Here is a 21,960-nt window from a genome sequence, read left to right on the forward strand (position 1 = left end):
TGGTATACAGGGATACCCACTGCTCTGTAATTGTGTTGAAACGTGCCTTTAAAATCTGCATGCTAAACCTCTTCAAAGTCGGTGCCTCTTTTGGCACAAAATTATGATTAAAAACAAAACCACAAAACAATCTAGACAGTTGAGGTTGGATACCAGGGGGTCCTAGTACCAAAGCTTCTTAAAGAAATTCAGAGAGATGGTCCATCAGTGACCATTCTAGTTTGGTGGCTTACCAAGTGGTCTTGTTGACACCGCTGCCAAAACAAAGCCAAACTAGCCCTTTAAGGACGTAGTATATCCATCTGATATCCTTGATTAAAAAAGATCAATGTTGAATTTTTTTGTGTCCACACAAATTTGGAGCTTTGACTTGGAAGTAGGCTTAATAATGGCAGACGGTACCTCTTAGTTACGGCTCTCTATATGCACACAGTAGAAGTTTTGTAAAGAATACAAGTTATCTGCAGGCATCTTGTAAATTTGTGTTATACACATTTAAAAGTGTGACAGGTTTTCTTAAAAATTTTAGGATGAGTACGGCCACTCTTAAAGAGACCCTTGCAGCTTCTGCAAAGGGCATTCCCCCCCATTTACTCATCTTACCAATCCTCTATCGCAGTTCTTTGCTCCTTCACAGCCAGTGCTGAAGTAACTTGTGTTGGCAACATGGAGCGCCGTAATGTCAGTCTCCAGGTCAAGTTGTGGAGCTTTGGCGTAGCAGCCAATGCTAGGCCTGAGAACTGTCATAGGGAAGCAGCCCACATACACCGGGTATACTTTCCAGCTGTAGAAGAGCAAGGGACTACAAGGTAATGCTGGCAAGGTGAGTATAAGGGGGTCTGGTGATGCCCTTTCCAGGGAGATTATCACAGCGTCCCTTTGAAGCAATGTGCTCATCACTGACTATGATAACTAGCCAATCAGAAAACATCTGTTTAGCAAATTCAGATTTTTTTTTCTCCACGGAAAAAGAAGAGAGCCACTAACCCCCCATTACAGTACTTAACCCAGAGTCTGGGATAAAAGTTGCACAAGTGCCACCGATGTTAAAAATCGATGTTTGTTGACCCGGGTGTTGCCAACAGGGCCACCAACAGCTGGAATTTTGGCCGACTCAGCAGGAATCAGCTCATATTTGAGCAGTGTATGGGCAGCTTAAAGCTCATCCCTGATTAACTGTAACAAAAGTACAGTTCTCTAGGTATTGCATTGATGTGTCACATACAGCTTCAGTCATTTAAATGAGCTCTAACTTTTATGACATTTGTACATACAATTTTACTCCAGCATTTACACAAGCTCTGTATTACTAATTACAATCCATTCTACGTGGCTAATGTAAATGTATTCATATCTTTTATGTACATTTGTATTATCTTTATAAATATCAATTCATAATCACACACTGATCACAAATACACAATATGGTGTCTGCAGACAAGTCCCAGAACTTGAAGACTCCTTCTTCTCCAGATATTTTCCCTTTTATTCTTCGGTCATTGAAGAGAGAATGGTCTCATCTTACCTGAGGTCTCTGGGGTGGTGGGACGGAGGGCTCTGGCAGCATGTAAGATACAAGAATATGGATGAAACAACATTATGGAAGACACAAGACTGAAACTTTCCATTCCTTTGATGTAAGCCATCGCTTCAGGTAAACTTGTCATAAGAGAAACATGAAGACTGACACTGCTGACCTCTTCTCCAGAAAATGCTAATTGCCTGGCAGTCATTCTCAACATCTTGATTCCCGGGCTAGGAGCAATATACAGATAAAGACTTCTGACTATTCTCTGATTTTTCTGATCTACAACCCGGATCAGTGACTAAAAAGGTATTGAAGTCAGTGGGTGAGTATAACAGGCAGCTAACTTGCACTGGTTTTGCCTGGAGTACAGCTTTAAAGCAACCAATCAAAATTCATCTTATGCTGGTCTGACTTTAGCAATGTGAGTTCTGATCTGATCAGGTACTGCTGCAGCACACACTAAGTAAATGAAATACCAAGTGTACATAACCTCATATTACATGTATAATTTGATCCTCATTGGAAGTGTTAAAATTATATTTTTTTCAGCATGTGTAACCAGCTGAAAAAGACTTGCAGAGGACATAATCTGGATACGACTGTTACACAGTGGTTAGCTCTGTGGTTTTGGGATCCCCTGGCTCTCTTAGAATCTGTTTTGTATTTCCTCCTTTTCTTGTTTGTGTGGATTTGTGCCATGACCCAAAATCGGACTAACAAGTTATTGGGTCGCCAGTGTGTGTGTTTATGGATTGATCACTTGAGTTTGTTTCATGCTGACATGTTGGGATAGAAAACTCTACATATGTCAAGCACCATCTTACAGTATGACAAAAACTAAACTTAAGCATACATCCATGGAGCCAAACAAGAGAGATCACAAGGTTCCCCAGGTCTCCGCTGCCACCTATTGTGTTCTGACAGCTGGCGCCCCTGGGTGTCAGGATATCCAAACAGCCGATAGGCTGCAGTCACTATTCCATTGACAATATTCCACGTGGCTCCTTCAATTTTCAGATAGAAATTTGTTGAGCCCAGATAGTGCTAGCAGGGCCACCCACAGACTGAATTTGGCTGATTAAGCAAGAATCAGAAGCAATTCGGTCAGTGTATGGCACTGTGTTCACAATCACTTCCTGGACATCATGTGAGAACACTTTCACAAGTCTCTAAAAAGTAATCTGCACAAAGAATTTGGAATTTCAGTCTATATAGCTCTTTAACATTCTGCTGCTACTTGCAATTTCATAAAGTATAAAATGTATTCATTACAGTAACTATACAAGCAGGAACTCACCTGGAAGGCACTTGCTTGGGTAAACCCGTTCACTTGGTTCATATAGTTCTGGAGGCGGCAAGTCTTCCATGGGGTGAAATGGGAACTTGGACTCAAAGTCATCTGGAGAATAGACAAGAAGTCAGTCTTCATGAGTAATTCTACATAGTAACTTGGTTCTGTTGGCCTTTCCTAGGTACACTATTTATATGGAGCCAAAATAATTTGCAGAACTCTGCAGAGAACCACTGATACCAACTGCAAGGACTAACTGCTTGTTTTGTCTAGGGGCATTGTGTGAAGCCCAGCCATGCCTCCTAATGCGCACTTTTGGCCAGCGAGATTGCACATCACAGTGATCATTATGTGCACATTACATTTTACAGGGACTCATGACACCCACATAATGTGCTCATTATCCTTTTTATGTTATCATTATCTGTAATTGTTTTATCAGTTCCCTGATCTCCTCTGTTTACACTAAACCCAGAATTGATCAGCCCTGACGACCTATGGCTTAAGAGCTATCATTGTCCGAGTAATATGCATCTCCATGCACTGCAGACAGAGAGGGCATCAGGGTTATATCAGATGCCCGATGTCTCCATAAAGAGCCTCTTTCTCACTTTTTATACTGCCACATAGGGGACACGTCAGCTCCCTTGTGACAGAAATAAACAGAATGATGCACCTGTCACTAAATTATGGACCTGAGGTGCAAGATTCTGCAGATATGTGCCATAAGTAGCCAATAAGAACTAGGTATATATATTTAACATTTGAAGATTTAGTTTAGTGCTATTTTGCCACTTTTCTGGGAACTAAACTGTCAATCAACTCTCGGCAGACCCCAAATACTTAATAAAAGTATAATAATTTGGAAATCATAAAAATTCATTGGGACCCAATTCATGGTGTACTTTATATGGGTCATTATGGAAAGACATTCTTTAAATACAGCGGCTTATATGAATAGATGTAGAAAGTAATATTACCAGGGCTAGGAGGACGATAAATCTGCGGGGATGACTTCCAGCCTGAGGACAGCTGATTGGATTGCGGCTTACTGGACAGCTCTGTGGATGGTGACCTCATTGGCGGTGGTGGGGGAGGAGCTAGCCGTCCACCGCTGTTCACTGAAAAAAGAATGGCACGGTAAATTCTATCATACAAAATGTTTCTTAATACAGTAACATTTATTTGTGACTTGATTTATCCCTGGATAGTTAGAAGGATTAAACAAAATTGCTTTAAGTAAAAATTATTTATTATTTCTGTGGCCCAGCACTATTAGAGCCAGTAATGGTCTAGTTCCCTTGGTGTCCGACCGCGGCCCTTTGGCACTTATCGTGTGTCCCTCAGAGCCCTGCAGATAGTAGCCTGTGTTTTCTACCTAGGTGCTCACTCAAGCCAGTGAAGGAAGCATTCAATCTTTAGACTGGCTTTGGTTTGATTTATTGCTTTCACACTATCTTACCTTTTTGTGCTGTCCATCCATTTTCTATTTTTATGTTTTATAATGGATCTTGTTGAGAGAAATATCAAATGTGGAACAGGTAATTTTTAGGGGGACTGGAGGGAGCACAAAGGAGGACGCATTGAAGCGCTAAGCAGTGATCTCTAGCAGTCCGATGTAATGTGTCTCCAGTTTCTAACTGTTTCATGAAGCATGTCCCCAGTCTAAAGCCACTAGCATAACCACAGTCTCTGACTACCTCCTGTTGCATGTCTGCCGTCTCCGACAGCTTCCTGTAAAATTATAGTCACTGATTATTATGTGTGGCCCTTTGGTGAAGTCAGGGGAGACGCTTGAGGCCCCCTATATCAAATAAGTTGACCACCACTGCTCTGCCATCTCTCCACAGCCTGGGCAGGTGCCCACTCTCTGATACTGGATTACACACTGCTGCTGCACAAGTCACTGTCTCCCCCTCTTGATTCTTTAGACTCAAAGTGCCTCTGTATATCTGAGGGGCATTACATGGAGTAGGGTCGGCTGCTGCATACCCTCTGATTATGAATTTCAGAGCTTTTAGCAGCCCTGAGAAGGCAGAGTTTCCAGGTAGACATGCACTGTACAGATTCTGACTCTTAAATTAAAGAAGCTTGCATTTGGGATGCTGGGAGATGTACTTTAGTAGCAGACACCTTGGTGTAGTGGTAGCTATTACTATCCTCCCATGCAGCTGCAGTAACTAAAATTAAAGCCGGTATTCTGGGCATGATGGCTGCAAGATTTACTTCCCAGAGCGATATTTAAGGAAGAACTCTGGGCAAAAATATAATTAACCATTTCACTGCAAGGGTTAACTGCTTGTTTTTTGTCTAGGTGCTAAAAATGTATATCCACCTGAACCGCAGAGCCGGCTTGCTCTTAGACCGACCCTTCCAGCCTCTCTCCCCCCGTAAATCATCACGTTCTTTACACAGTGTATTAGACTTGATGACGCTAAGCAACATTCCAGTGCTGCAGTGTAGGAGGAGAGAGGCTTCAGAGTCCGGAGAAGCAGGGAGCTGGCTCAGCGGTTCGGATAAATATGACTTTTTTAGCACCTAGACAAAAACAAGCAGTTAACCCAGCCCCACTGCAAGGGTTAATAAAGGTTTTGTCTGGAGTTCTTCTTTAAAAAAGGATCATAAATGGTTATCACCTATTAAACTATTTTCTGGTTATTACTTGGGAGCAAAGAGCTCAGCTTTATACAAAGATTCTGATTGGTTGGCAACTGATCTGTCTTTTTCCAGGTTTTCTTGCTTCAGTTTTCATTCTTCCTCTTCAGTGTGACACAGCAGTGTGGATCATGGGAAATACCTGCTCCCATTTTGCAATAAAAGCTTGCACTTTAAAAAAAAGAAGGAACATTATCTTTAAAGTCTTTACAATCCAAAAAACCTTATTACCTGCAGTTTTATGAGGTCTTCCATGTCCATGCACAGGAGGAACAGGTCTACCTGGAGGGCCTTTTTGTGGTCGTGCAGGAGCATTATTTTGTTCAGCAGAAACGTTTGGGTGTGGCGGTGGTGGCAATGGCTCAGATAACCTGCGCCTGGCTGATGCTGACATTGGATGCAAAGGAGGGGGTGGAGGTGGTGGAAGATCACTAGCATCAGGTGGCGTAGGAAAAGAGTCCTCTTCTATCCTCATGTATGAGGAAGGTGGACGTGCTGGTGGTGGAGGTGGTGGAATCTCTCTGGTATCAGGTGGTGAAGGGGACGGGCTTCTCCTGCCAGCATATCCCGTTGGTGGAGCTGGAGGAGGATGAAGAGGAGGGGGAGGCGGAGAAGGCAGGAAAGACTGGGAGTTAGGTCTTTGAGTTCTTGAAGACTTGTCATGTGTATATAATGGTGGCGGTGGAGGTGGCGGGGCACTAAAATCTACTGTGGCTTTTGCAGATTTTTCTTTAAATGGGGAACTAGGAGGTGGGGGTGCTTGGGAACTTGGCACCAGCTGAGGTTTGTGGTTTGAAGGTGGAACTGGAGGTGGCGCTGAAGGAGAATGACCAAGGATTGTTGGTCTTGGTGGTGGAGGTCTAGCTGCTATAGTAGCTGGAGCAGAAGAAGGTGGAGGCTTGGGTGGTTGATCCTGCTGCTTTGGAACACTTGCTTTCACTCCTGGAAACTGAGGAACATTTTTGTTTCCTGCATTTAGAATGTAAAAGCAGATAAAACTCTAATTATTTCCATATAAATTCCACATCACTATCTATGTGGACAATCTAGAATGAGCTTAACAAACAGAACGATTCACCAGTGGAAGGATAGATAATAGACAGTAGACACAAAGAAACAAATACAAAATCGAACAAATTAACCACTTGAAGACTGGGGTGTTAAATCCCTTTCCTGTCCAGGCCATTTTTCAGTATTCAGCGCTGAGGTACTTTGACTGACATTTATTCAGTCATGCAACGCTGTAATGAAATTAATTTGATCTAATTTTTTTGGGGACACATGGAGCTTTCTTTTGGTGGTATTTAATCACCACTGGGGGTTTTATTGTTTACTATGTAACAAAAAACTAGTGAAATTTTGTGGGGAAAAAATAAACTGTTTAAAATAAATATGGTAATTTACAAGCTATTGCTTAAAAATGAACTGAACATACAGTATATGAAATATAATACCCTCCAGGTCTGCACTACTACACATCGTGCAAGTATTTAAAGGATGAGTTCACCTTTTGCAAAAATGAATGAAATGCATAATTGAAAATGTTTTTAAAAATATGCATTTCTTTAATATTTGATTCAAGCCTGGAAAGCATTGCAATTGGGATCACTCGATCACAGCTGCAAAGCTCAGGCTTCTGCACATTCTCTCCCAGGCAGCGTTCGTACCGAGGTACGGAGTTTCAGTTAGGAGAGATGGGGGGAAGGATGGCTGGACTTCAAACTGCATTAAATCACCTCATACGGCGTCCAGCCATCCTCTTTCTAGGGAGCTGCCCATATTCCCGCATCTACCTAGAGCGAGGACGGCTGGACGCTGTATGAGGTGATTTAATGCAGTTTGAAGTCCAGCCATCCTTCCCCCCATCTCTCCTAACTGAAACTCCGTACCTCCGTACAAGCTCTGACAGTTTGAAAATGTGCGGAAGCCTGAGCTCTGCAGCTGTGATCAAGTGATCATGATTGCAATCCTTTCCAGGCTGAATGCAAATATTAGAAATGCATATTTTTTTATATATTATTAATTATGCATTTCATAATTTTTTGCAAAAGGTGAACTTATCCTTTAAGAAAACCATTTTAGGTTCCCTCTGTACTGAAGACTGGTAACTTTATTTTTGCAGAGAAAGAAGTCAGTCCAGTGCTTGTAACATAGTGTAGGGTGGAAGCTATATGTGTGTTTCCCTCACTGAGGACTCAGATGTCTCTACTCAGACTCCAGGAATTTGTATTTCTAGATTCCAGTAAAGTGAAAAACACTTTTTTTTTAATGCTTCCGTTAAGCTGGCATGAAATCCATAAACATATCCTTGGCAATTTATATATAAATAAGTAGTTACACTTTAAGTATATGACTAATGTTTTAACATTTAACATGTTATGTCTGAAAAAACAAAAAAATGAAGGATCACAAACAATATCTGACATTTCTTACCTGGTGCATCTCTCTGACCGGAAGGTTTAAGCACTGGGAATCCTCCAGCAAAAAGACCAGCACTTGGGGGTGCCATTGCACTCCTACCATTTCCAGTACCAGCATTTTTCTTCTCTCCTACACAAAACACGAGAGGAGCGTAATCATTATTCCAAATTATTTACCAAAATGATTTTTGACATATTCAGCCCATTTAATGCCTAAATACAAAAATGTTCACAAATTTAAAGACTATATGTGCTTGACTATATCCATCTTCTTTAATGGACTTTTATATGTCTTACACATAAATGAACCTGCAGCAAGCTCTGTTTGGGTGGGTTTTTTATTTATTTAGCAAGACCAAATCAACGTAATGCCATCAGCAAGGTACAGTGTACCCAACATCACCTACAGTTTTTTATGTTAAGTGCGTGATAACAAATATGTACGTTTATAGTTTTCCTTCCTGTGACAATGTCTTTATTTGCATTTCCTTTCAGCATGTTGGGACCATCTTTGTTCAGTCTGCACCCTGGGTCAACATCTATTTCCTGGACACAGATGCTGGCTCAGGGATGGCACAATCATGTAAATGATGGCACTTTTGCAATTCTTGGCTATGTTCGCAAATGCCTGATGCCGATCAGCTCCCTGATGCAACCCTTCACCTTGCTGTGACTTGCTTCAGAGTTACAATTTTGCAGTCCAATCACTGGAGGAGAGGAGACTTAGGGCTTGTTCACACCAATTGCGGTGCGTTCCAGAGCGGTAGCGGGAGGGGGCGTGGCGGTGCATTGAAGTCAATGGCACCCCAGTCATGCCCGCATTGCCCCCAGTGGGACCGGATGCGTGACAAAACATTGCCTGTGTTCCGTTCCACTGCAAACACAAAAAATAGAGCTTGCCACACGTCCGCGCGTGTGTGTGTGTGGCTGCGGTGCCAAATAATTCAATGCACCGCCACGCTCCCTCCCGCCCCAGAATGCAGGGGGAAGTTTTGTGAGCGATTGCGGTGCATTCCAGCAGCTACCGCTCTGGAACGCACCGCAATTGGTGTAAATAAGCCCTTAGGAAATTCTTCCTTTTGCATGCAGCAGACTGATGAAATAGGCATCTGGAGGTCAAGGACAGCTTTTTAATGATAACAGGTAGAGATTTTGTGAAAAATTATACTGTTTTGTATATTGTGACATGTCAGGAATATATTATTGTAATATTGCTGAAAAGTCAATTTTAAGAACAAGAAAACTACAACAGTATATTTGCCATTGTTGTCAGGTCTGGTAGTAACAGTTTTTAAGTTCAAAAGCATCAATTGTTTCATGTTATATGACCACGTCTACCTATGTGCCATACAAACATAACACTATAATAATCAAAACAATTTAATAATCGCTCAATAGCCCGGTATCCACCACACTTCCTGACAGCTCTTATGCTGCCCAAATCCTAATACAGTTTCCTTCCACCATTAGGTCTTACATCAGTGCCATGGATTACATTTAGGAGAGACAGTTTCTATTAAAGGAGAACTATGAGATGAGTGGTTTTCACTCACCTCATAGTTCTAGCCCACCTGTGACAATGAGACTGTCACAGGTCGGCTCAGTAGATCGGGAGGTGAGCGAACACATACCGGCGTTCGCTCACCTCTCGATCCTGTCACGGCTCTCTGCCGTGACAGGGGAGGGGCTGGATTCCCCCCTCCCCGCTCCGCCAGCGCTGACTGGCGGAACGGACAGGGGAGGGGGCAGGTACAGCTGGCTCTGCCTTTAGTTAGGCAGAGCCAGCTGTCAGTCACGCAGCTGGGCGGATCCCGGCACAATTGTGACGTCTCAGTATACCGCGAGCTACAGCTTGCGGTATACTGAGCCTAGGGTGACGGGAGGACGCTAGTTTGTGTCCTCCCGTTACCCTAAGGAGAACTATGGGGAAAAGACTTAACCCCATAGTTCTCCTTTAAGCCTTCATAATAAACACAATATCAAAATATGACATCTGCCTAGCTGTTCTGTAAAATATGTCCTAAACATAAACCAGATTATCAAGCTAAACCTCCAAAGTGTTTTGTGACCAATTAAGAGATTGGGAGCACTGATATAACAGATAGCAGTAAACAAATAAAGAAAATACACAATTAGTACACTGGAGCCGCTGTTACCTTCAATTACTGGACTACTTCGATCGTTGACCTCTGCAACTTTTCTTAATCGTGCCCCTTTGTGAATATCTGACAGTAATGCTGATCTGCCTCCTGACTCTTGTTTCAGGTTTGGTGCTGATGAACGACCCTTTAAAATAAAACAGGGCACATAAAGTTCATCAGAGGAAATGATTTCAGCTTTATAAAAGATTGCAGTTAAAAAGATAAGGTCAGAGAGCATATTCCAAATTTACAAATGTAAACAAAAACAAAAATAAATTTCTCTCATATATTCTTATTTTTTAATGCATGTACTTTCTATATTATTCTTTGCACAAATGTGAAACTCTTAGGGTGAAAAGCCAGAGACCCACACCAAGTGAAGTATGCCTTCCATGCCAAATGATAAACATTGTGATTTAACATTGTAGGAATGATTTAACATTGTAGGAATCACAGATTCAGAGTTGCTGGTCCCTGAGAACCTGGGCCTTAAAAAGCCATACCATTAAAGCCAGCGGCTGTGAAGCAGAATAATATATTGGTCTTTGAAGTGGAAGATCCAGGCGTTCTAGCAGAGCCCACGAAGCGTTCGCCTGGTGATATACCAGGTATGCGCACCACAACCACCTATGCCAGTCAGGAGCAATGAGAAACACTGGAATGCCCTCCACCTTAATCATTGTGAAACAGACATGGAAGAAGCTTCAGGGAAGTTAAGGCATGAATCAGGAGGTACTGATCCCAATGAGCCACCAGAGCATCCACTGTTTCTATTAGAGGATCTCTGGACCTGGAGACAAACCTGCTAATTTAGTTGATGACACTTAAGGCCAGGAGGTTCACATCCGGAGTCACCTACCTGTGATACAGGTCCTGGAAAGCCACTAGGTTTAGGGACCACTGCCATGCATCCAGGTGCTGCCAGCTGAGGAAGTCTGCTTGCAAACTGTCTAAGCTTGGTATTTACATGGCAGACAAAACTCAAATGTGAAGATCTGTCGAGGACAGGATTCAATCTACCTCTCTTGCCATGGTGATCCATCTGTTCCCTCCCTGATCGATGATATACGCCCACCACCATGGCATTGTCCAACTGGATCCGGATCAGATGACCCCCAAGCAAGTTGGTCCAACGCTACAGAGACAGCCAAATTGCTCAAAGCTCAAGGAAGTCAACCAGGAGACTAGACTCTTCTGACAACCAAGTCCCTTCCAGAGACAGGGTGCCCAGTACTCCTCCCTATCCTGACAGACTGGCATCCGTCATAAGGATCATCCAAAAGATGGGAAGGAAGGACTTCCCCAGTTTTAGAGCTGGATTCCTGAGCCACCAAGCCACAGGTGACCTAGTCTTCGGCGACAAATGGATCAGTCTGTTCAGGGACCGGATCGACTTGTCCCACGCTGACAGACTTGCACTGTAGAGGTCTGGAGTGAAACTGGGCAAATAGGACTGCCTCAAAGGAGGTTACCATCACACCCTAGACTCTCATACAAAAAAACTGGGTGACTTCTGGACTGGAGAGCTTGAAACATCCATCACTGGTGTAGAGAAGAGTCTTGACTAAAGAAAAATCTGAAAAATTCTTGAAAATCACAGGTTAGTCTTGAATTGATAACAGCAGAACTAAAGGAAAGATGTCCATTCTCTGAGGACAATATCACAAAACTGAAGCTGGTAGTAGGAGGGGTTATCCCGGGCTAACCTACAGTTTTTTTTTCTTTGTCAGTGTCTAATCCTCCTGTAGGCGGCAGTATAACCAGAACGTGAAAGACTTCTTGTGTCCCTCAATGGACGATAAAAAAATGATTTTGCAGAATGACATTCTTCATCCACCAGATGGCAGGGTTAGTCAATGTTCTACTGCTAACTACAAAACATATTTCTAAATGCAAACTCAAATTTTTATGAGTTCTCAAGAATGCATCCGATATATACTGAAGACCAATAAATGTTTTTATCTAACAACATTTAAGCAACATATTTGTTTAAACTTTTAAGAGTCGGGTTTTAGGTTTGCTTTAAAAAACCCTCTGAATTTGTATTTACTTTGTCGGCATAAAACCTATTGACGACATAAGTTATACATTACAATGTTTTCACAATTAAAAGCCAAATCTCATCCAAAACGGTCATGTCATATCACTCCTAATACAAACCCATAATAAAGATAACATTCGCTGGCAGCTGGACAACATATCATACATTTCAAAGAATCTACTGGCCATGTAAGAGCCTGGTGGTACTGGAGTTTTTGATAAGGATACCTTGCAACCCATGTGCCTAAGAGTATCACCCATATGCCTAAGAGTATCACCCATGTGCCTAAGAGTATCACTATTACTGGACTACTCTGCCAATAATAAGCCCACTCCTGCCATTTCAGATCCACAATACATCCATTCGGAATGGCTAGGATGGAAGATACAAGCCACATGTCAGCAATAGATGGCTAAATCTCCTAAAAACTGGAACACCCAAAACCAAGAACGGGAAGTGTCAGATATGTAAACAATACATGTATTTTTCAGTATGTTTAGCATTATTATTACAGCGCCGACAATTTACGCAGCACTTTACATAGTTGCACATTTCCATCAGTCCCTACCCTCAAAGAGCTTACAATCTAAGGTCCCTATCCCACATGCATACATAGAGGAGCCAATGGCACTATATAGAGTTTTTGGAAGCAAAATTTTCTGCTCCAAATTTTTTTTACATGCAGATCCTTCCATTAACAGCACTTCCTGCAGCAGGCTGACAACACTATACTGCTGCCTCACAATTAGCAGCAGTGTGGTCAGCCTGCTGTACGTGCTCCTTAACTTGGGTTGCACTGCCTATCAAGTCTGCAAGAGGAATGGGCAGACCTGATAAGCAGCCCAATTACTAATTAAAGGAGAACTATGAGGTGAGTGCTTTTCACTCACCTCATAGTTCTAGCCGACCTGTGACAATGAGACTGTCACAGGTCGGCTCAGTAGATCGGGAGGTGAGCGAACACATACCGGGTTCGCTCGCCTCTCGATCCTGTCACGGCTCTCTGCCGTGACAGGGGAGGGGCTGGATTCCCCTCTCCCCGCTCCGATCTGCCAGCGCTGACTGGCGGAACGGACGGGGGAGGGGACGGGTACAGCTGGCTCTGCCTTTAGATAGGCAGAGCCAGCTGTCACTCACGCAGCTGGGCGGATCCCGTCATCTACGTCGGGATCCGCTCCGGCTGCGGCGTCTCAGTATACCGCGAGCTGTAGCTCACGGTATACTGAGCTTAGGGTAACGGGAGGACGCTAGTTTGTGTCCTCCCGTTACCCTAAGGAGAACTATGGGGAAAAACACTGACCCCATAGTTCTCCTTTAAAGGAGCTTGCACGGCAGGTTGACAACACCGCTGCTAGTGGAAAGGCAGCAGTAAAGCTCTGTCTGCCAGTAGCAGGGAGTGCTCTTACTGGCAGAATCTGCAGGTTAAAAACATTGCAACAGTCACAAAACATAACTTGCTTAAGAAAATTGTATATAATGAGGCATGATGAAAATAGATCTTGGGTTTACATATATTTTTAGGTAGGTGGTGTTCATAGTGCCAGTTTGAAAAGCACTCCACTAATACGTGTATTGCACTGTGCAAATAAATAGGGAACATCCTCTCCCATCACATAGTTATTAATGAGGACCTGACACTTATAAATTTTTTTACACAGTGCACAGTGTGCCTTGTGATTAAGGAAAACAAGGTTTTCTCAGCCCTATTGGATGAGTGCTTCAGAGGACATCAGATGCTCCTTGCAATAGGTGGACTGCATATTTCACATACTGGTGCAGAGACAAAAAGGCAGCTGGTCAGGTCAGACAGTGGTAGCACAATATCAGGGATGGACCAATTTTGAAAGAATTCGGAAGCCAGCCAATCCAATCTAACAGCTTTAAGGCATATTAAAACAAGTGCATCCACTTAGGGCACATTCACACCACAGGATTGCGCTAAACACATGGTATCCATGCACCTAGCTTTACGTGCATTGCATTGCATTGCCATTCATTTGAACGGCACCTCAACACACCTCCCAGCGGCCATGCATTGCAACACATAACGTGGTAATGCAATACTATGTGTTGCGGTGAAAAAAAGTAATGCATGCACAAAGTATTGCGGTAACAAATGTTGCACCCGCAACACACAGGAGGAGCGTTTGGGTGCCATTGAGAATAAATGTCAATGAAACACACCAGCGCACCTAGCGTGCACTTCACTGCGTTTGTGTGATAGTGTGCGCTAAACACATGGATACCGTGTGTTCAGCACATGGCAATGGTAGGAAAGGGCCGTCAAAGTAAAAAAAGGTTCACAACAACTATAACCGTTACACACACTGGCTATGCGGCTCCTTGTATCCATCCAGTCTTTCAGAATATTTCAGAATAAAACAGAATCATCTAAGAGGTAGAAGTTTTAAAAATCCAACATGTAGGAGTTAAAAACGGAATAGTGACGATTGTTGATTTGCATGTGTGTCAGTGTTTTCCCGGAAGGGACAGACTGTGCCAGCACATTCTGCTGAGACAGTGTGGGAGCATGACAAGGAATGTCACCGAGAAGGGTAGGAGGACACAGTACTACAGTATGATTACACAGCTCAAGTTCTGGTGAGGAAACAGATCTAGAATAAATAATGCATTACTTTATGCTGACAATAGATGCATACAATACTAACACAACTACTACTAATAAATACACATAGTGTTACACCTCTTGTGCCATGCAGTAAATACCGATATGGCTGTTCCCTGTTGAATACTGTACAGTACAGAATTAGGGATGAGCCGAGTGTTCGATTCGAACATGAGTTCGAATCGAACATCAGCAGTTCGAGCGTTCGCCGAACTTTATGGCATGTTCGCGGTTTGTTCGACAGCGGACATTCCATACGGATGCCCACACTCCTTACGATAATCGTACGATAATGGCGGGAAATCCTGCGTTCGTACGATTATCGTAAGGTGTGTGGAAGCCGTGCGACCTCTACTACTGTAAGGTCGCACAACTTTAAACTTACGAACATGTTCGAAAACCCGATGAGCAAAAGTCTTGCGATGGTTGTAAGGTGTGTGCCCAGCATAAGGCAAAATGCCCTCTGAAGCTCTGATTTGTTAAAAACTTGCACCTGACCACAGGTCAAGTGCAAGACTTTGCTCAATCAGGGCTCAGTATTGAATTAGAGCCATGATTGGGCAAAGTCATGATCACTCTGCCCAATCATGGCCTGTCTATCAGATGTTCGTAAACAACACAATCGGGCGGAGCTAGCGTTGATATGTGTATGTTTTGCCGCCAACTGTCAAAATTCCATTATGCGGCGGGGAGGGGACAGCGGCTAGCAGGTTTTCTTTATTTATTATTCTTTCTCTTTATTTTTTCGTCGATGTGGACAACGCTGGATGCCGTGATTGACCCTGGATTATGTCGGTGGATCCATTTTGTTTTTTTTCCAAATAAAGGATTTTATCAAAAGTCTGGACTTTTTAATAACTATTTTATTTAACCCTTTAGTGAATGGGTAGGGGTACACGTACCCCTACTCATTCACAAGGGAGGGGGGCGGCATCTGGGTGCCCCCGATGCAAATAAGACCGCCTTGCCCGCAGACTCCCACAACCACTCAGGGTTGGGTCAGGGTTGTGGGGACGAGGCCCTTGTCCCCATCGGCACGGGGACATGATCCCACTGCCGAGGGCATGTGGCCTGGTGTGGGAGGGAGGGGTGCTCGCTCGTCCCTAACGTTTTGTCGCGCGTTCAACGCTCTATGAACGCTCTACAAAACGTACAAACATGAAAATCCCATTGTTTTCTATACGTATGGTTCACACCTTTCCGTATTTCCGCCCGTCTGAACGCCCTACAAAACGGCCTACGCCCAAACAAGTACATGTACTTCTTTGGGCCGTTTTTGTTGGGCGTTTCCATTGGGATACAGCCAAGTAGCCCTCGGAAACGCGTGTTTGTCGCGCGTTTTTTTTTTGCGCGAATCGCGGTAAAAAAAACGCGCGACAGACGGGCATATTCAATACGCCTAGGTGTGAACCCAGCCTAAGGGCCTGGTATGACTTTTAGGAGGAACCCTACACATTTTTTTTAAAAAAAATTGGTCCCTCCTAACATTCATTTTCGAACGTTCGACCCCCATTGACTTGCATTGAGTTCGAATTCGAACTTTTCGGCCGTTCAAATGTTCGAATACGAACCGAACACGGGGCTGTTCGGCTCATCACTATTCAGAATAAGCAAGTATTGTCTAAATACAAGAGGCAGATCTCGGTGTGCTTTGTGTACCTGTAATAAAGACTGCTCACTGCTGCTCTCTCTCTTGTACAGGGTGTCTGGTCTGGTCTCCACCCCCTCCTATAATTTTCTGCAGGCAGCCTGTAGAGGGTGGGGCCTACTGGGACCCTCCCACAGCTCTGCTCTCTACACAGGCTATGTGTAACACAGTAACGATGTCGCTGCTAATTTAAGAAGGTGATATCTGGGTTTGAAAAGACATTTGGTACTCACAAATTGGATTTACATCCTCTGTGACCATTGAAGAATATATGTGAATTAAAGTTTTTGTGCCTGGAGTTCAGCTTTAAGCTATTGTCTTATATACAGAAATGGGTCTTTATACAGCTCACAACAAAGTCGATGACCAGATGTAACTTCCTCCTGAAAAAGTCTATTAGTAAAATACACATGCTAATGGAGAATTTGGAGATTTGAAATGTATAAAAAGAATGCAGCTGTTATCAACAGGTGACCAACAGGTGGTGAAAACAAGAATAAAACATTTGAAGTGCTGATATATTATACCAGAGATGGGTGACAAATGTTACTTCTCAGTGGCTTACGAATGGCCCTTGGCCCCCAACCACATTGCATGTGTGGATATTTAATCCATATGTGTGATGTATGAAGTACTGGAATATCCATTGTTCATATTTTAAATGTTTCAAATCCCTTCCTAAGAACAGACACCAATAGGGGTCTGCTATTACCTTTGTTGGCCACAAAACTCTCCTTTTTGCCTCTCTGAAACTATTCTGACTTTGCTATTAGGAGCTTGACTTTCTCTTTTTAAACCTAATACTGCTGATTTCCCCCCCCTGTCCAATAAGAGTGTCCTTATTTGCCACTAGGGTACTCTTGTTGGACAGTGCATAATGGTGGCAGTGCATAATGGGGAAGCCCAACCCCAAATAGCAAACTAGTTTCAGGGAGGCACATGAAGGAGTAACATCTATCTTAAAGAATAACTCTGGGTAAAGAAAAAAAAACTTACCCTTGCAGTGGGGTTTCCCCCACACTGCAAGGGTTAAGTGCTTGTTTTGTCTAGGGGGCTCAAATAAAGTAGATTTTAATACCTGATCTTCGGTCCTGCAAGAGTCAGTGCTCACCTTCCTCACCCTCCGCTCTGGCTATGGAATATCCCTCGGCGTCCACATGTCCAATGCAGGTCAATGGGTCTACATAGGATGTGATGACATCAGCGGTCCTTAGACTGGGGTGAAGAGGCTGCAGAGAGCGATCAAGCAGACCAGAGGGAGCCAACGGGACCGACAATCAGGTGAGTAATACTGTACATCCCCCTGGACAAAACAAGCATTTCACCTTGGCAATGCAGGGGTAGCCACATTGCAAGGGTAAGTTTTTTTGTCTGCCCGGAGTTGTCCTTTTTTTAAAAAATGGCTGACAGTCTGAATTTAAACCTTGCAGACTATTATTAATAAATGAAAACATAAGTGATTTCTTTGCTTGAATAACACAGAAAATGTATCTTTTGTACTTAGAGCATGAGTTGCAGCCATACTAATCCATGTTTGTCAAGGTGGTTGATACTGTATATACCACTCTACCTTGTGACAGCAGTGAGTTAAGTGTACATTAAAGGAGAACTATGGGGTCAGTGTTTTTCCCCATAGTTCTCCTTAGGGTAACGGGAGGACACAAACTAGCGTCCTCCCGTTACCCTAAGTTCAGTATACCGCGAGCTGTAGCTTTACTGAGACGCCGGAGCGGATCCCGACATGGACGTTGAGATCTGCCCAGCTGCATGAGTGACAGCTGGCTCTGCCTATCTAGAGGCAGAGCCAGCTGTACCCGCCCCCTCCCCCGTCCGTTCCGCCAGTCAGCGCTGGCAGATCGGAGCGGGGAGAGGGGAATCCAGCTCCTCCCCCTGTCACGGCAGAGAGCTGTGACAGGATCGAGAGGTGAGCGAACCTGGTATGTGTTCGCTCACCTCCCGATCTACTGAGCCGACCTGTGACAGTCTCATTGTCACAGGTCGGCTAGAACTATGAGGTGAGTGGAAATCACTCATCTCATAGTTCTCCTTTAAAGGAGCCAATGGACTACTACACACGTCGAACCATACTACTGATCAGTAAGTACTAGGGATGTCCCGATACCACTTTTTAAGACCAAGTACAAGTACTGTCCCTCATGTACTTGCCGATACCAATTACCGATACTTTTTCTTAAAGGGACAAGTGAATTTTTTTTTTCTAAAACAACACAGACTGATGATTTTAGGGTAGTTTGTTACCAGGGCTAAATACGGATGTCACCAGAACTGAATACATGTCCCCAAAGCCGAACACATGTCCCCCCAGCAGAACACATGTCCCTAAGGCAGAATAGTATTCTGCTTCGGGGATATGTATTCTGAGAATACATGTCCACAAAGCAGGATACATGATCCCAAAGCAGAACACATGTCCCTAAGACAGAATAGTATTCTGCTTTGGGGGCATGTATTCTGCTTTGGGCACATGTGTTCTGCGAATACATGTGCCCAAAGCAGAATTCCTCTCACCAGGCTGCGTGTCAATCTCACCGGACGACGTGTACATCTGCAGTGGCCCACTCCACCTCACCGGCGATGTCAGGACCCGGCCTCCCCCACGTCCAGACCGGCGATGCTGCCACGTCCAGTCCGGCCAGTCCTCCCCGTCAGTGTGCGGCAGGAACCCCTAGCTTCTAGCCCTGGGGCGGTAGTTCCGCCCCCGGGGCTGTCCATGGCTGTGCCTGCGGCGGGAAGGAGGAGGAGGAGATAAAGAACCGGACAGGCACTGCCATTGACAGCTATCTGCAGGTCCCCAGCAGGCTGCGGAGGTCCCCACAAGTGCAGGAACCCAGACGCCCGCTGCTGTTTGAAAATTTAAAGGGCCTGTATCGGCCTTAATAATCGATGCATTTCGTAGAAAGTCTACTAGTATCGGTATCCCTAGTAAGTACTATAAGCAATTAGGGGATAATGTAAAAAAAAAATCCACCCAGCCATTTCTGCCGTTAATGCAGCATTCCTGCCTCTGGATGGAGTCAAGGAGCAACCCCTTTGAGTAAAATTAAGAATTTTTAGCACACTGGGAAAGAAGGCCCAAAAGTACAGTAGAAGCCTAATCTGGAAATATCTGTATCTGTGGTGGCTATGGACTAATAATGTTGGACCACAAATGTGTATACCATAGTGCTGGTAATTATGTTTATTTTTATAGGAATGTATCAGCCCCAAGATTGGGCAGTGTATCCCTGATATTTGTTGGGATGACCCTAATTTATTCACAGAGCCATAACCAACAATAACATACACGGGAAGCGCTCATTATTGTATACAATGGTTTTCATTGTACTGTAAATATGTACACTAGGTATAGTCACTCCTACCTCATACATTGCCAAATTATCATCAGACTCTGCCACAATAGCAGACACTGGATGATGGACATTTTATGTTTATTGGAATTTCCCTCAGTGTGTATATACCAGCAGTCTCAAAGTACCGGCCCGCGGACCAACTCCGGCCCGCGAGCCGGTACTAAGTGGCCCGCAGCCAACTGACAAGTCGAGCATACGGTCACTGGCCGCGTGCCCGACTTGCGGGAGCAGCTGTCACCTGATCATTAATTTGAATGGGTGGCAGTTGACGCTTGTAACATATGCAGACATTAACACTGGTACCGTGTATAGTAGCGGCCCCCACGCGACTAAAAAATGTGTCCAGTGGCCCCCGACTAAATTGAGTTTGAGACCCCTGGTATATACAGTAATAACATGCTAATCTTCTATTAAACTGGGTTCATTTCCCCTACAAACTCTGGAAGCCAAGATAAAAAAATAAAAGTTTTTCCCAAGGCAGATCCCGTCGGAGCATATTTTTATACCATTTTCTATAAATTAAGTGTCAAATATATCAGAAATACATGTAACATTTGGCCAAAGAACAGGCTGTACACTGATATATAACCAAAATCAAGGAAGAATCTCTTCTGTGTCCACCCATATTTCAGATAATAATCATCCTCAGATACAAATCCACACAAGAGAGGACACTGAGGTCCCTGTGTAAAGCTGCCCATACACCTTGTGATTAACGGACGACACTTTTCGTCCGATGATCGAACCGTACGGCGGCCCCATCCTGCCCCGATTATCGCAAGGTTGGATTGGCAGTAATTAAAAGAAAGCACCAGGACGAATCCCTGTAATCGACCGCGCGTATTTTCGTCAGCGCATGTGTAGTGTAAATCGTACGAATTTTGACATATGGAAACACCACCAACCTTGCGAAAATCATACGATCGTCCGAAGTTTTCTAACCTGCTGATAAGACGATCGATTGTACAGTATTTGCGGTTGTACCCTGCCCATCAACCTTACGAATATCGGACGAAAACGCGATTGCATACGAAAATCAGCCGATATTCGTAAGGTGTATGAGCAGCTTAAGAGGAAGCAAAGCAAAGTACTCCACAGTGGGTGATTAAAGTCTGGTTTGAGAATGATCTTCCAAAGCTGCTAAAAATCTTTAATCCACTAGAAAAAAAGAACAGCCTAGCTGCGTACAAGCGTACAGCGCTAGACAGAGTTGGGCTGCTAGAGTCCAGGGGCATACAGCCTTACCCATGTGCGGGTTTATGCAAGTTTATGCAAACCCATATACAGCCGCCTACATCCATTCACTGCTATGGGAATTGCATCTGCAATTTATGCTCAAAGGCTTCATGCACCCATGTGCATGAGGCACAAGAGGATCTTTCTGATCACAGATACATTTATGCTGTATTCAGGCTTGAAATGAAGTGTCACTCACAATGGTGGGTCACTTCATCTTCCAGTAGTGTACTACACATTGGTACTTACTTGACGTGTTTTGGAGCCAGCATTGCTTCCCCTTCAGGAGTACAAAGTGCAAATTGACAAATGGCATAAATCTCGGAACATCATGAGCACACCCAGCACTTGATAAAACCAGTGAGAGATTTTTATTTAGGATAGAGATGCTCACAACACCGGTTTGATTAAGTGCTGGGTGTATTCTTGATGTTCTGTGATTTATGCTGTTTGTTAGTTTGCACTTTGTACTCCTGAAGGGGAAGCAATGCTGGCTCCAAAGCGCATTGAGTATTAATAGAGACGTTTTGATATCTATTGGATCTGCAGTGGAATTCATCTCAAGCAGGCTTGCTCTCATGTTTTACATTCTTTGTTAGATGTGGATTCATACACCAGACATTGTTCAAGGAGGAGCCTTTTATAGTAATCTGCTGTTCACAGTAACCAAAGAGCTTCTCTCTTCAGCTTGTTAAGTTAAGCTTTGAAAATGAAAGCCAGAAGCTGGTTGGTTGCTCCGCTGTTCCAAGAGGAGCATCTACCAGAGAATTTCAGAGATCCATACTGCCTGCCCAGCTGTCATTGTTAAATGGACTGCACTCAGAAAAAACTCTGCCCAAAGGCCACCCATTATTAGTCTTCTTACTACTGGCTTTTGGGCCAGCAAATACACTAAGGCTTGTGCCTCCTCTTGAATTTACATGATGGAATCATACATTCATTATACACTACCAGGTATGGTTGCCCAGGTTTTCATATAGGTGAGTTTTTCACTCTTTGCTGT

The 21,960-nt window shown here is 43.8% G+C and overlaps 1 protein-coding gene across 1 annotated transcript in view; it reads right to left on the reverse strand.

The window, feature by feature from the left end:
- Positions 1 to 1,150: 1,150 nt before the first annotated feature.
- WIPF3 (WAS/WASL interacting protein family member 3) overlaps positions 1,151 to 21,960 on the reverse strand; it is a 32,678-nt gene continuing 11,868 nt past the window's right edge. The window contains exons 2-7 of the mRNA XM_018575506.1: positions 10,051 to 10,180; positions 7,908 to 8,024; positions 5,706 to 6,443; positions 3,800 to 3,940; positions 2,826 to 2,927; positions 1,151 to 1,557 (exon numbers count right to left, since the gene is read on the reverse strand). Coding sequence (XP_018431008.1) covers positions 1,517 to 1,557; positions 2,826 to 2,927; positions 3,800 to 3,940; positions 5,706 to 6,443; positions 7,908 to 8,024; positions 10,051 to 10,180 — 1,269 coding nt within the window. The 3' untranslated portion in view covers positions 1,151 to 1,516. The remainder of the gene's footprint in view (positions 1,558 to 2,825; positions 2,928 to 3,799; positions 3,941 to 5,705; positions 6,444 to 7,907; positions 8,025 to 10,050; positions 10,181 to 21,960) is intronic.

The sequence above is a fragment of the Nanorana parkeri genome, unplaced genomic scaffold (assembly GCF_000935625.1).
Source record: "Nanorana parkeri isolate BGI_ZX_2015 unplaced genomic scaffold, ASM93562v1 scaffold4, whole genome shotgun sequence".
Classification (NCBI taxonomy): Eukaryota; Metazoa; Chordata; class Amphibia; order Anura; family Dicroglossidae; genus Nanorana; species Nanorana parkeri.